The sequence below is a fragment of the Wyeomyia smithii genome, chromosome 3 (genome assembly GCF_029784165.1).
Source record: "Wyeomyia smithii strain HCP4-BCI-WySm-NY-G18 chromosome 3, ASM2978416v1, whole genome shotgun sequence".
Taxonomy (NCBI): domain Eukaryota; kingdom Metazoa; phylum Arthropoda; class Insecta; order Diptera; family Culicidae; genus Wyeomyia; species Wyeomyia smithii.
Window position 1 is genome coordinate 129,787,554 of NC_073696.1, and position 16,416 is coordinate 129,803,969.

The 16,416-nt window shown below is 38.0% G+C and overlaps 1 protein-coding gene across 1 annotated transcript in view; it reads left to right on the top strand.

Moving 5' to 3' along the window:
• Positions 1 to 8,408: 8,408 nt before the first annotated feature.
• The window catches only part of LOC129730581 (zinc finger protein Elbow), a 53,636-nt gene continuing 45,628 nt past the window's right edge, over positions 8,409 to 16,416 (top strand). The window contains exon 1 of the mRNA XM_055690021.1: positions 8,409 to 9,831. Coding sequence (XP_055545996.1) covers positions 9,772 to 9,831 — 60 coding nt within the window. The 5' untranslated portion in view covers positions 8,409 to 9,771. The remainder of the gene's footprint in view (positions 9,832 to 16,416) is intronic.

The following is a 16,416-nucleotide window of genomic DNA, read 5'->3' on the forward strand; positions in this document are numbered from 1 at the left end:
AGTCTAGTGTAAGCATATGACTCGTGGAGGTGTGAGATAGGAGCCTGTGAGGACCGAAGCTATGTTTGACGCTCCTTCCAGGTTGTCCTTTTAGACCAATTCGAGATAGGTAGCATTTTTGTTATAATTTATTAACATTGTTCTAGTATTAAGTTATTCATTGGGACAATCAATTTGTCAGATAAATTTTGATAAATTGATCATGACCATTATATTACTATAACATGTTTCAGTCATATCTCCGGAACCGGTTGACCGACATAGGGAACAGATACTCTTACGAACTGGTCACATTCCCACCGGCAAATTCCCAGTCCACCGGCCAGCACATTCCCAATCGATACCACGTAGAAGTAGGGTTAGAAGCTGGACAGTATGCTCTGGACTACACGGCGCTCTGTTCTATGGCGAATCGTGTTCACGGTTTCAAAAACCATAATCAAATACTTACCCTTATACCGTTTGGATGCGTGTGAGCGCCAAATTCTACATGCAATTTGACGGTTCCTTGCCAATGTTCACTCATCCATTGTGAGATAAAGCATTTTCAATTTTGAGCTCATAGGTCACAGAATTGCTAACTCCTCTGTGTTTCTTTGGCATATCGTTAAATCTTCGTGCATATTTAGTAAAAGTTTTGTGTTTGCAGACTGTTAGAGATATAAGATCGTAGCTTCAACTGCCCAATTGAGGTATTAGGTGTACACTAACAGTTACCTGTGGAGTATGTGTCCACCATGAAATCAAATTCTGATAACACCTAATCACTTTGCTTTACTTTTAGTGGATACCATGTGACTTCTCGAGTTTTTACACATGAAGCGAAATAGTTTCAAAATGTCCATTTTAGGGTTTGCAATCCCGGGAACGATTTCCCGGGAACTACCTTTTCCCGGGATTCCCGGATCCCGGGAATAGAAATATTGATTCCCGGGATCCCGGGATTCCCGAGCTTCTTGAAAAATTTTCCATACAATATTGCAATAAAACTAAATATCGTATCAAAACACGAAACTTACGTCGTAGAAGTGTAAAGCAGCTTCAAAGTGTGCATTATACGAAGCAAATATTTGCTTGAAATGACGATCAATATTTGCTTGCCGTGTAATATCAAATTATTTGCTTAAATTTTTTGTCAAAAACATATACTGTCTTATTCAGTAAACAAAAAATTAAGAAATATTTTCTTCGTCTAATGTCTTTTTGAAATTTGAAATTTTGAAATTTTGAAGCCTGTAAATTGATAAAAAAATTGAAACCCGTAAATCAATGCGACCAGAAATAAATAAATTAATAAAACTCAGTCAGTGTAACTTGGATCGTGGCCGCGATTTCACATTAATTACGTAGGCATTCGATTGCTCTAAATCCTGCCTGCCAAACACTCAGCTTTATCTTCAGCAAACTAATAGTATTGGACCCTTCAGTTTCTAACGAAATGTAGCAAGAGCTGGAATCGGTGATTTAGAAGTATTCTAAAAATCAGACACCAGCGGAGATTCAGCGATCTTAAGCAAAGTTTTACAAATGGGAATTACATTATTTGGGCCTGACAAAAAATTGTCAGCGAATCTGAGGCGATTGTTCGACGGCATAAAAACCCTGAAACCTACTCTTCTGCTAACATTTGCTACAAAAATCCATGAATTTTTGGAGTAAACTTGAATAAGTTTTGTTTTTTTTTAATCCGTTTTTCATGCGAATTGATACTGAAATTGTAAACGATTGTTTGATACGTTTTATTAATAAACTTTGTTTGAAATCTCATTTTTGCTAAGATTTTTTTTCCATTCCCGGTTTCCGGGAATTCCCGGGAAATAAGATTTTGCATTCCTGTTTCCCGGGAAATCCATTTCCGGGAATATTGCAAACCCTAGTCCATTTCCGAATTTCGTTGGATCTTATTTACTCCAATCTTTCAAAAAAAAAATAGTAAAATGTGCGCAAAAAACAAATTAACATTCAGGTTCATTATTCATTGCAGGAAGCTAATTTAAAAAAAGCATAATTTTGAACAACTTTGAATAACAAACAGGAAGTCCTTAAGTAGTACTACAAATTTATCGAAAAAAGTAGTATTCAGACTTATAAACTGGAGTTGTGAGAGCAAGTTGTCAGCTTATTATCACGCTGATATTGTTTTTTTATTTTTTGATACATCCATACCAAATATGGAAAAAATAGAACCGCAAAATGTTTAAGCAAGCAATCGAAACCACGATTTTAGACCATCAACTCTATGAAAAGTCTATTTGTTGCTAACTTGGTTTCAAAAACTTTCCCGTACTCAAAAATCAAGGAAACGAAGTGAATGCTGGCCAAAATATTCACATTTTTAAAACTACTCTAAATTTTATTGTTAAGAGGACGGTAGTCAATCAATTGTAATTAAAATTAGTTACTAGAACATACCAACGTACTGACAGACAGTTACCGACTAAGAACATTATCCAAAAAATGTCGACATAGCACGGGATGAATAATGATGATATACATTACCATTTTCATGACGTTCAAGAGCTCGCTGAGTTATGGAGCAGATTCCACGACGTGATAATTGAAATTGTGATACATGGCACAGTGTGTGCAGATGGGACAGTTCAGATCAGGGAATATTTTAGAGGTGCATGTCGCTTCACAGCATAAACAACTTGACAGCAGTAAAAATGGAACTCACCACAGTAACCCTTCTGTCTCTGCCTCGAGCGCTCGCTCACTCGTGTCGGCCTTCACTCTGTGCTATGCTGAGCTGTCTAGATAAATAGCAAGCAAACGAACACATGTCATGCCAAACATCGCGCGTGACTTGACATGCCTGACGACAGTGACATGTTACGGGTCTTAACCACGCATCCGCAGCAAAAAAAAATGAAACACCATGTGAGTTGGAGAGTACAGAAAGCCGACACACAGATCTGACATTCAGCTTAGTTGTAAGGACGCAAATGATTGCCATTGTTGGCTAGCGTTTCGGAACGCAAATTGGAAAAGCTTTTCAACAGCACCTCATTGCCGGAAGTTGAAATTTGGGAATTAGAGGCTAGTAGTAAGCATAATTTCACTGTTACAAGTTTAAGTAAAACTTGCCTATAAACATTGATAGCAACCTTACGAATATGCATGAAAAATGATTACGAAGCAAGATTTTGTTCGATTTGGTTTAAGTGACATGGATGTATATTCTATGCCGACAAACTGATACTTACTCTTACTTATTAATATGATTCTACGTACACACGTATCCGGAGTACGGTGGAAAGGCGGACAAGAATGGATCGTGTACATTATAAACGAAATTAACATGACATATTGCTATTTTTTATGTGTCGCTTTCCGTTGCAAAAACTGTCACTTAATATAAATGATACTCTACTGCTGACATTTTCTCCCTTTGCCATTCTCGCCTGACAACTTTCTCCTCTTCTATGAAAACAAGCTGTGTAGAAGTTGGAGCTGCGAAGCTGGTGATAGTCCCCAGCAACGAACGTAACGCGGTGCCAGGAATGGGCAAACAGTCGACTCCTATGTTGAAGCAACCAACATGTCAGCGCATGAGAGCAGTTGAAAAAAATGGCAAAACAGCCCTCGCTGTCAGAACATAAAGCCAACTGGTGACGTGTGCATTCTCCATCTCCGTCAGCATGGCTTGAAGAATACAATTTCAGAAAGTGTTTCTGTAAATGTTGGAAACAGGTAATGTTGATAAGCATCTACCAGAGTAAGACACGTGCTTAGCTTTGAGAACCTACCGATAATAAGTCAGATTATTTTTTTATTAGAGATCAGAATTATCTTGAAGTCCCATATAATTTTATAAATGGAGCTACTACCAAATATTATTCGTCAAAATTTATTTTGTATAAAATAAATTAATAATTTTGTATAAAATAAAATTGTCAAATATTATTTTGTAAACCGAACGTTCTTAATTGGGCTACTGGTATTGCTATAAAATCAAGTTAATGATAAAACTAAACTATTCTAGCAAACTGCACGAATTCATATTATGAAAGGACAACATCATAAATTATTATTTATTCACCCGCCAGCAAAAGTCATTTGCCAACATTGAGAACAATAGCGACCAGCAAAGGGCAATTATCACTTAACCTCTTGGCCCCGCACGCTTGTAAAAATGTACAATTCCATCTTCCTCGCCAATCTACTCAACCACTTGGTACTGTGTTAACCCCCTCCATTTCCTCGTTGTGCACAGGTTGGTGCTTGTTTGTGTGAATGAAACGAGGTGTAAAACCGCCAACAACGAAGAGATAACGAGGAGCGCAGCGGCCATAATAAATTTGACGTCACATACATCAACACGTTGCAATCATGGCGAACCGTGAAAGCGCATGTTCCAATCGAAATTTACCAGCTGTAAAGTAATTCATTTATGCGAGCAGCTTTGGTTCAAGCACTCTCTTTTTTCGCGCTCTTTCTGACTCTTCTTACACTCATTCTCCCGCTTCGATTTTTCACGGAGTTTGCAGTATGAACGGCAAAGTGAGTATAACACAAGCCCATGTACCGTTCATCGATAACAACCGGACATCAGCACCTAGAGTATTATCAGTTTAATTGACTTTACTATTTGGATCCAGTGAAATTATGGAACCAATTTTGGACCAAGATATAGTATCATAACATCAAATCACACTCAAATCATGCGGTTTTTATGAGGATTCCGGAATTCATGCGTTTTTTGTGCCAATTTCCCAGAAGTCGGTTTTTATACGGTATATTTTTATAATTTCGTTCCATCATTTCTTAATTTGATATATATGAAATCAAATTCCTGATATTGTTACTTTTGTTTCCCGATTTTTATCTTACAGGGTGGCAACGTGAATGTAGTACATTTCATTAATGTCACAAAACTCAAACTAGTTTCTATTTCTCTTCGGAATCGATTCCAATAACATCTACAAGTAGTAAATTTACAATGCACTTGAGTTTCACCTTTGTGTTTGATAACGGCCCGTAGACGCTTTTCGAAGTCATTGCAAGCCGCACGCACAACTTCGTTCGGCATGACATGACATGACATCTGATGTGACAGCTTCCTCCTGATCTCGATGTTAGTCAATCCTTGCAGGTGCAAGACCCTATTTTGTTCTCTAGTCGAATCCATTATAATTTTCTTTAGTGGGGACTTGAAAACTGACTGTATTTATTCCGAATAAACAGTAAACACGTCGCTCTTTTAAAACATGCTCAGATGTTTGTCATGCTGTGACAGAAAATACAACAAGGGATACTTGATTACGTGTATCACTTTTATGTTGCCACCCTGTAGTCCGCTATTTTTTTAACGAAACTAAGCAGAATCATGAAAAACTTGGTATGTACAACTATTGTTAACTATTTTAGTTTTGGATGGCAAAGATATGAAACATCAGAGAATTGGCGATTTCATATATAATATATACAATTACTCCCCAATTTGGGTTTCTTGTTAGTACAAAGAACTTTTGGCTGATATTTCCATCAAGTTTACTGGATCATCGCGCTTTGTTTATTCGGTAAAGTGTCTTCGGCACAGTTATAGGAAATAATTTGGCATTAAAAAAATACACATTTGGGTCACAAAAAATGTATTGTACAAAATATATAGCGAATTATTTTTCATTTTAAACAGCTCCATATTCAATTGTTGATCAATCTATTCATCTCATCACTCTTGTTTGTACAATTTACCATCATATTTGCCCATGTTTTCTAGGTAAAAGTTTTGACTACCCGACTAAATCGAAAAGTAACAATATTTGAGGAAATGTGTTTTGTGTTTTGCCTTTCTCCTACACGCAAAAGTTGGATGGTGCGAAACCAGAACAAAATTGTGCGTTTTTGACGCAATTGTTGATGTAATTCGGAACCAGTACAATGATTGCGTGTTGGGCATAACGCAATTAAGGCTCCAGCGTTTCTCCAATGTATTTGGCAGCTCCACACAGTATCAAGCAGCATTGCAAAGCGAGCGAGAAGCAAAACCATTCTCCTCCTTTCTGCTTGAGGACGAGACATATGCTACGCTTTTCAAGTCTTTTGCACACACGCTTTCGAGATACTTTTTCTTCTTCATGCATTCCTCTGAATAGCAGCAAGCACGCACCGACAGTATGAGTGAGACTAACAACACTATGGTATCAAGTATGTACATCACGGTCGTCTCGCTCATTTCGTGAAGCCACGAAATATAGCCTTGCGCCTCGCAATCCGAACCGAAAGAGAAGCGAAAGAGCAACCTGCAAATTGTATGTGATGTGTCTAGTCTAGTCACTAATACACTCGACGTGAGAAATAAAGTGTCGGTATATGATACATATTCTGATTTCATTCTATGTCAATGTATTCGCAGTACAACTGTTGCGTTATGCGTTTCACACATTTATTGTGCGATTTCTGTGCAACATTTGTGCGAATCGGGAAGACACAATGATTGTACAAGACTTCAACTTTTGCGTGTAGAAAGGTATAGCAATCACTGAAAAAACCAAAGGTATAAAAGTGCTCCAAAGGGTCGAATCTCGCATATCAATCGACTAAGTTCGACAAGCTGAGCATTTTCTGTATGTGTGTGTGTATGTAACACTCTCCCAATCTCACTCGATTTTCTCAGAGATGGTTGGACCGATTTCCATGCAATAAATTTCAAATGAAAGGTCTAGTTGCCCATAAGACAAAAATTTTTGGTTTCGAGGTTATGTATCAAAATGTGAAAATCACAAAACTTCATTATCTCAGTAACTACACAACCGATTTGAACAAAATTTGTATAAAAAAACAGGCTTGCCTTTTTAACCATTTGTAAAATAATTTTATAATGATTGGACATGTAATTCAAAAGTTATGCAAAGAAACGTGCTTCGAAGACTGTTTAAACTCACTCACTTTTCTCAGAGATGGCTGGACCGATTCTATTTTTACAAACAATAAGTTTGAATGAGAAAGGCTGGGTCTGCCCGCTAGGCGGACAAAATTACTGTCTACAACTTTTCCGAAGACAACATACTAATGAAACTAACCGTTCTGCATTTGGATTTCTCTTCTCTTTCATTCTTATTTTTTACATTTTTTCTCATTTCTTTATGATCCGACAACCATAAATATTCACTTAACCTTCTGTAGTTTTCTTGAAAAAAAATCTTAAAAACATGAACTTTTTGATAAAACAAATTTTTAATATTTTTCAAACTCTTTTTCTTGGAATAGAAATTTTTACGGTGTATTTTTTTTTAAATAAATCATTGTCTATAACTTTTCCGTAGACGTCACATCGATCGAAAAACCGTTTTGGCTCTAAAATTATTTTTAATCATTATCGTACTAATGACATAAACATGAACATAAACATTAACATAAACCATAACTGCAACCATAACGTTACTTCAAAAATTAGTTGTGATTTTTGTATTGAATTGCTGTATATATAACCATATGTTATTTGTTTTGGTCATACCACAAGGTATTGATTTGTTTAGAGTTTTATTCACATTTTTGATTGCTGCACAAAATTGATTAGGTAGTAAATCAAATGATTATTGATCATTAAATAACGAATTATATTACGATTAATTTAAAGGGAAATACGGCTTTTTCAGTCTTGAGGGCGTATCAAAACGCCACTATGTATTATGGGACATAAGACATAGTAGCGTTTTGAAACACCGTTTTGACTGAAAAAGCCGTATTTCGCTTGAAATTTCATGTTACAGTCGTTTTTAAATTTAATTACGAATAATAAATATGATATTCGTTTTCTTACAAAATCAATTTTACTCTGTTTCCAATTGACGATTGAAAATTAAATACCAATGGAAATAGAATACATTTTTTTAAGAGAAACTTTACATTAAATAAGCCTGTAAAATTAACATGGCGAAATTTGAATTTGGCGAAATAGACTGGTATCGATTCAAAATAAAAAGTCTGTTTAGCATACCGAAAATTAATAAAATATTTTTTCTACTCTGCAATTTAGATTACTTTTATTTTACTTTATGTCCATAAATCCAAGCGAAACGGTATTATTGTATACTACACACTTTACCAGCTGGAATGCTCACAGCTACTGCTTGCAGACTATTGCTCGTATCAGTTGGCACTGCGAATGTAGTCTGTTTTTGGGTGGCTCCAGACTGTATTGCTGCTCCATAACCCACCCCCAAACGGGCGATGGAGCAGCCTAGCAGTGCGTGCGTATGTATTCATCAGCAGCGACACAAAACAGCAAACAAGCTTCCCCTCAAACATCGAGCGCGGTTAAGTGTGAGATTTTCCACCTTCCCATTCACACTAATACAACCGAAAAAAGCAGAGAAAAGAGAATAACGAACGTAAATATCACGAAGTTTGCTCACCCATGCTCACGCAATCGGAGAGTGAGAGGAAAAACTAGTAGTCGAATGTTTTTGTTAGTCGCTGTCAGTTATTGTGATCGTTTAGAAGCGCACAAATGTTATTAATCACTTTTGTGTGAAGTCTACCACACCGGAGGTCGTCGTCGTCGTCGTGCGCTTGGCTTCAATTCGCTGAACCCGTTTCGTACGTCAAACTACGTTGGCCGCGAGTTCGAAAGTAGTCCGCGGTGCGAGTTTCCATACGCTCTATCTCTGTCACGTATTCGACGGATCAGCGCGACCGCCGCTGGATAATATGAAATGAGCACATGCTATGGTACGGGCGCTAATCCTTCGTGATGGCGCAATAGACAATGCGGCCCTAATGATTGTCTTTTGATTTCCTGCACACAGGCAGCATGTGTATGTGATAAATTGTTGAATGTATGGCCACACTTCCCCTCGCGGAGCAATTGGAGTTGATTTGAGCTGATAGTTTTTATTGTCGTTAACAAATGGCAGTTGATCGTTGAGTTCGTTCCGTTGAATCAAATTATTGTCATGCATCAATTCAAAACCGACCGCAGTGAATTGAGTATGGTTATGAATGAATTAAGTGCAAATCATTACCGTTCGTTATCGTGCGGCAATAAAACACAGAAAATTATGGCAGTAGCAATTGCTCGGAGAAAATAAAAAGTAGACACAAACGGATTAATTTACATAACTTCAACTAAATGTGGATTTATTGCATCTAAATGGATATAAATCTAGCTCAGGGGATTATAATTTAGTGATTTATGTAGTTTTTATTCCGTGTTTTGCTTTGTTTCCGACGACCCCACTCTCACACGCTGTGGATACCGGCCCGAATACAACAATGAGAAAACCGACGGAATCCAGTGAAAAATATTACCTTCTGCAGTGTGAATAAAATTATGACCGTGATTACTGCTGTGAATAAATTTATGTATTTTTCCTCATACCAGAGAGCGCAGTGATTTTATTGTCCGGTTACATATCATCGTGCTGTTGAAAAATATAGGATCCTCAGCGTACCTCGTCTAACTCATCAACCAGTGTGCAATTATATACACAAACATACATCATGAAGCACGATGTCGTAAAATGGAATGAAAGCAAAAGTGACAAATACAAACAATGAGAAGCAGCCAAAGCCGAGTTTATTGTAACGTGGTTGAGGGCTATTACTTCAACTATTCTGTGGTGTCGTGTTTACACTTGGATTTACTGATAAGAGGATTATCTGTAATTATATTATAACAAAAGCCGTCGGGAAACAAACAGTATACTGCCGAGGACTAGCAGCCATTAGCATCTGGAGTGTGCGCTGAATACAGTCACGAGATCAGCGGGTCTATGCAGCGTATAATACGAAATATGCTGAAGAAAAGCTAAGCAAACCAATAAAATGTTGACATCCAACAACCAGTACATACGACCGGAATATTTATCTCCTCTACCAAACTCGGTGAGTAGCCTAATTATTGACTAAAAGACAACGACTACAAGGACTAAGACAAGGAAAATTCTTTTAACACGCAATGATGGACAAGCTTTTGGTTTACACAAGATACGTTTGTACAAGTGTTCATGCAACTGATAATTGATTGTGACAGCCCTTTCTAGCTAAGATTGTAGCATATGTGATCACTGGTTTGTCGAGCAAACATTATCCATAAACAGTTGGCATAAAACAATAGCTGTGGCTATTTAATTTACACTCAGACGAGTTACTAATTCGGTTTTATCTCTGTATCGTGGAGTAGGGAATGGGAAAACTATCAATAACTATTGACTATTTTCAATAACAGTTCTCATCGTTGTCGGTAGCAATTTTTAGTGACAGCTCACACTGTGGAGAATGCTCAACCTTAATCCCTTAGCTCCGTGTAAGAAGTGACATATTTAGGGAAACCAAGCCGTATCGCCATTTTTTTTCACCACTTCGCCATATCAGATGATGATTTGATTGATTTGCCACTGTTCTTCAATTTACACTTGATTATTGCTCAATATCTTCCGTTCAGTTTGGTGGATCAATCCTTTTTTCGATAACATCAATATTATTCTGCTTGTACCATTCCAATACATCTTGGGCGCAGTGGTAGCTAGCTAGATCGGACCTGAACTTCACTGGGCCTTCGTGTGACTGGATGAATGGCAAAGGTCTGGAGCAGTGGCGTCGGGTCCACCTGTGCAACATGTGCACTGCACAGGTACCCTATTCCCTAATACATGGGCATATGCGATTATCGAAATATAATAACCTATAAATCAAGTAAGCATACTAGCGAAACCCTCCAATTTGAAGCATCAAACATTTTGGTTTGAGTTACTTCTTTTATTCAAGGAAAAACCTGTTATAAAAGTTTGGTGCACATGTGACGAAATCAGCCACGCGACGCCTCTGGTCTGGAGATACTTTTCCTTGTAAACTTGTCAATTCATGGTTGCTCCAGCGATGAAAACTTTTGTCTTCTTTCCACAGCTACAAATGGCCTGCCAAATCGTCAACTTGCGGGCGAATTTATCCGCGAAAACAAATTTGAACCTATCTGAAGTATTCCTCCTACGGTTAGCAAGATAAAATTTCCGACCCGGGATTTGTCCAAAGTCCATTTTGACATATGTTTCATCGTCCATCAAAATACAGCCGTTGTACTCTGTCAGGACTAGCTCGTATAGCTTTCTTGCTCGAGCTTTGGCAACCAGGTTCTGTTTCACTGTCCTGTTGGGTTGTTTGTTGGCATAATACAACCGTAATCCTTCACGCATACAGATTTGACGAACTGTGCTACATTAAACCTTCTTGCTAAATCACGGAGGGAGACCCCCGGAATTATTCCGGACAACCCTGATTACCTTCGCTCGTAGTTTCCTGTCCTATGCTCCACTCCTACGTTTGGTTTGTTTAGCGTGATCCACTGTCTAAGTGTCCCGACGACAATGTTTAAGCACGGTATTCACAGTCGATTTCGGTAGTTTGGGAGCCTTGGCGATCATTCCTTCTGACCATTTTGGGTTTTCAACGTAGGTGTGCGTTTATCAATCCTGACAAAATCTCTCCACTAAGTAAGCAAACCTTCTAGATCAAAACGCTGTCATTAATTTCTCAGTACGACAACTAGAGGCGCTGCAGTAAATAAAAGGAAACGGCCAAATACTAAGTGTTTGAGTCTAGTTTTATTTATATGCATTCGGAAACATAACATTACTGGCACCAGTGTCACTAAATTCCGTGACAACAAGGATCGCTAATGGCTGTTCCGGTTGCAGATTGTATTATTGGGGATGAGCGAACGGGTCACGAGACGGTCATATAGACCGGTTCACGTAAATCAACCACGTTTTTTAAGCGCTCCAAACTGCTCAGTCTCCTAAACCGAATATTACCTAAACATATAACAATATTTATGTATATGATATACATTCTGATTTTAATCTATGTCAAGGCACATTGGTTGATTAGGACTTAAACTTTTGCGTGTAGTTAATGCTCACGTGTCTTCAAATATAACTTCCACGAATTTCATATGCCTATCAAAGTTAACCCATGAATGTACGGGGCAATTTTACAGGGTGTTCAATAAGTTCGAATACAATTTGAAAATGTGATAAAAAAATGAAAATATAAGATATTCTTTCCTGAATCAATTTCCATTGAACCAGAGTGGTTATAGAGAACCTTTACGACATATAAGCTGAGAGCATACCTCCTTTGTACTGTATGACAAGCTTGAAACGTTAAAAAAATTGCACGCGGCATGAACCTGGTCCATCGGCATCTCGTCCAAGATATTGGAAATGAGCTTTTTAAATTGGTCCATAGTGCTCACTTTGTGTTCGCTCTACTTGGCTAGCATGTACGATTATACATAAAAATCCATGGGGATCAAGGCCGGAGAGCTGGGAGGCCACAAAGTCTTATCGAGCAAATCAGTTAAGTTCTCCTGAAACCAGGCTTGCACAATATTCGCCGTGTGGATCGGTGCACCATCCTATTAAAGGACGCAATGATCCTTCACATAGAGGTCCCGAAGTGGCCACGATCTTCTTCAGAGCATCGGCCTTATAGCACTCGGTGTTGATTTTCACGTTTCTCACCAGTGCACAGTGTTTATTTTGCTGATTTCGTGCGAAAAATTAATAGCGTCTTCAAATTTGATTTTAGTGATATGCTTTATTCGGAAAAGTTTCTATGTATTTTATTGAGCTTCTTTTAGAATGTACGATTTAGTGATTAATTCACCTAGGACAGTGAAATAGACAGCTAGTGTCTTCAAAAAAGTTGTGGCAAATGGTTTTACTAGCAATTTCGTCGAAGGTTTCGGATTTATATCTCTTAACCCTCTCCCGCTCACAAGGTTTATCATTAAAATTTAAAGCTTCACGAGAAAATTCAAGCTGGACATTTTGTAGACTAACTAAAATTACTGTCAACTGTAGTATTTTGAAGAAAATGCCCAGTGATGTTCTGAGGCAGCATATAATAATTTATGGAACAATCGTAAGCACAACAAACTATTTTATGTCAAGATATGATGATTATAATTCTTGGTGCTTTAGAGTCACCATGAGCGGGACAGGGTTAAGTTAAAAAAGATATAAAAAGTTTTATATGCAAAGTTCACTCAAATCATAATTTCAAATATAACTTTTTTCCTGGATTATCTACATATTTTATATCTTCTACAAAATTATCAGCCAAACAGAAATACACATTTTTGCTGAACATTTGATCTAACTATGGTTCAAAATAAAAAAGTTATTCAACCATCAACGGTTTTCAAGGGTTAGTTTAACTTCTCAGCCGTACGCAAAAATACGCAGATAACTTTTTGATCTTCTGAAAGCACGTCTATTCTACTTCCAAAAGAATATAAAATCATTTGTCTAATAGAGTATTTTCGATTGTTTCAATGAAAAAAATCTTTTGCATGAAAATTTTGATTTCATCAAAAACTTTGTTATTTCTAAATATAGCGTTTTACAATCTTTAGCAAAAATATAAATCCAATTAAATCGCGTACTTTTTTAGAAGATCATAAAAATATAGAAAATCATGGGAAAGAGTTATAATGAAAAATATGAATTTTTACTCACAGTTAATTGTCATCTTTGATGTCTTCTTCATCGGTTGTTTCAAATTTCCTTGTAGAGTTTATGAAGCTTCTGGAAATTTTATGAGCAGCTGTTGTTATGAATGTATAAATAAACTGTTGATAATTTTAAAACAAATTCTCGGTTGAATTGCTGGAGAAAAAAGACAAACATAGTTTAAATAACTCGGAAAAATTGGAAAAAAAATTCGAGCGTCTTAGCAGAATCGCTTCACATTATTAAGAAGAGAAAAATTCAGTTAGTTTCTATTTCTACTCTTATATTTCGCATTTATTTTTAATACGATTTTTGATTCGCTTTAGATGACGTCATGTGTTGAACTTTGACCAAAAATTCATATTTTTCATTATAACTCTTTCCCATGATTTTCTATATCTTTATGACCTTCTTTTTTTTTCTTCATCTATAATTTATTTGACACGGCACAAATACAATTTAATGTTTAACGGCGCCAATTATATCTGGTAGCTTACTTTCTAAAGTATCTTAATAACTTAAAGCAAATTTTTTATCCTCGCTGCCGACTACGAGCTGAAACTAAATCTAACTTAAAGCTAGAATGTTTTGCATTAAAAGCACTGATTTGTTGTTTGATGGTTTTCCATTGCCATAGGTAAGCAGCATATTGAATATGTTCCGCTGCTGGGCCAATATATTACGGACTGGCATATTGGGTTGTCTCCCTCGGGACCTGAGAGTATCGTGCGGGTCTAGTTGCTGTTTCCGGATCCGGGGTCTTAACGTGTTCTTGTCGTTTGGTTGGATGTAGGCGGAAGGGAATAGGATTAAACTGGGGCGTGGATGGATTTCAGGAGAACGTATATAAGGGACATGTAGGATAGGTCACGGCTCGCCAAGACATCACGAACAGGAACAGCCGGCTGCCTACTTTCGGCCTGCAGGGAAGCTATTAATTTAGACCTGGCGTCACGGTGTACAGGGCATGACCAAATTACATGCTCTATGTCGTGATAACCCTCACCACAGGCACAGATACCACTTTCCCCGAGCCCAACACGACGGAGATGCGCGTCAAATCTATAGTGATTGGACATAAGCCGGAACATCACGCAAATGAAATCCCGACCTACATCCAACCCCTTGAACCACGGGTTCGTCGACACCTTGGGGATTATGGAATGTAACCACCTTCCCAGTTCCCCTCTGGTCCAAGAATTTTGCCAACTGATGATCGTATTCTGACGTACAAGTGCGAAAAATTCATTAAAGGCAATTGGTCTTTCATAAATATCACCGTTTGTTGCGCCCACCTTAGCCAAAGAGTCCGCTTTCTCATTGCCCGGTATCGAGCAGTGAGAAGGGACCCACGCTAAGGTAATCTGAAACGATTTTTCGGATAAAGCACTCAGATGTTCCCGTATTTTCCCCAAGAAATACGGAGAGTGCTTAACACCTTTCATCGATCGGAGAGCCTCAATGGAACTGAGACTGTCCGTAAAGATGAAATAATGGTCCTTGGGCATTTTTTCGATAATCCCTAGGGTGTACTGAATTGCAGCTAATTCTGCGACGTAAACAGAAGCAGGATTATCGAGTTTATGGGAGACGGTTAAATTGTTATTGAAAATACCGAAGCCAGTGGATCCATCAAGAAGTGATCCGTCAGTGTAGAACATATTGTTGCAGTAGATGTTTCGATATTTATTAGAAAAAATTTTGGGGATCTGCTGCACGCGTAGATGATCCGGGATTCCACGAGTTTCTTCTATCATGGATGTATCGAAAAACACAGTAGAATCAGAAGTATTTGATAAGTCGACACGATTTGGAATATTCGAAGAAGGGTTAATATTTTGGGACATGTGATGGAAATACAATGTCATAAAACGGGTTTGAGAATTAAGTTCGATTAACCTTTCAAAATTTTCAATCACGGGACGGTTCAAGACCTCACATTTGATAAGAATACGAGAAGACAGGCTCCAGAAGCGGTTTTTCAATGGTAGTACTCCAGCTAAGACCTCCAAACTCATCGTATGGGTCGACTGCATGCAACCTAAGGCGATACGCAAACAACGATATTGTATTCGCTCCAGTTTGATCAGATGTGTGTTTGCTGCGGAGCGGAAGCAGAAACACCCGTATTCAATAACAGACAATATCGTTGTTTGGTAAAGCCTTATAAGGTCTCCTGGATGGGCTCCCCACCATTGTCCGGTTATTGTACGAAGAAAATTCACTCTTTGTTGACATTTTTTCATCAGATACCTCACGTGACAACCCCAGGTGCCTTTAGAGTCGAACCAGATACCAAGATATTTGTGTACCAGAACCTGAGAAATCGTTTTACCCATTAATTGTGTTTGAAGCTGAGCAGGCTCATGCTTCCTAGAAAAAACTACTATCTCAGTCTTCTCCGGAGAGAATTCGATACCTAGCTGTAAAGCCCAAGCAGACAAATTGTCCTTGGTATCTTGCAATGGTCCTTGCAAATCGGCAGCTTTGGCTCCTGTAACAGAGATTACACTGTCGTCTGCAAGTTGTCTTATCGTGCATGAATTTGCCAGACATTCGTCGATGTCATTTACATAAAAGTTGTAAAGAAGGGGGCTTAAACATGAGCCCTGGGGAAGACCCATGTAGCTAATGCGAAAAGTTGCCAAATCGCCGTGCGTAAAATGCATGTGCTTTTCGGACAGCAAATTGTGCAAAAAATTGTTTAAAATTGGAGAAAATCCTTGTCGGTGAAGTTTACCCGAAATAATGTCAATAGAAACGGAATCAAAAGCCCCCTTAATGTCCAAGAACGCAGACGCCATTTGTTCTTTCGAGCATACGCCAGCTGAATATCTGTTGAAAGCAGCGCAAGACAATCATTCGTCCCTTTGGCACGGCGGAAGCCAAATTGAGTATCCGATAGTAGGCCATTTGATTCGACCCAATGGTCTAAACGACGGAGTATCATTTTTTC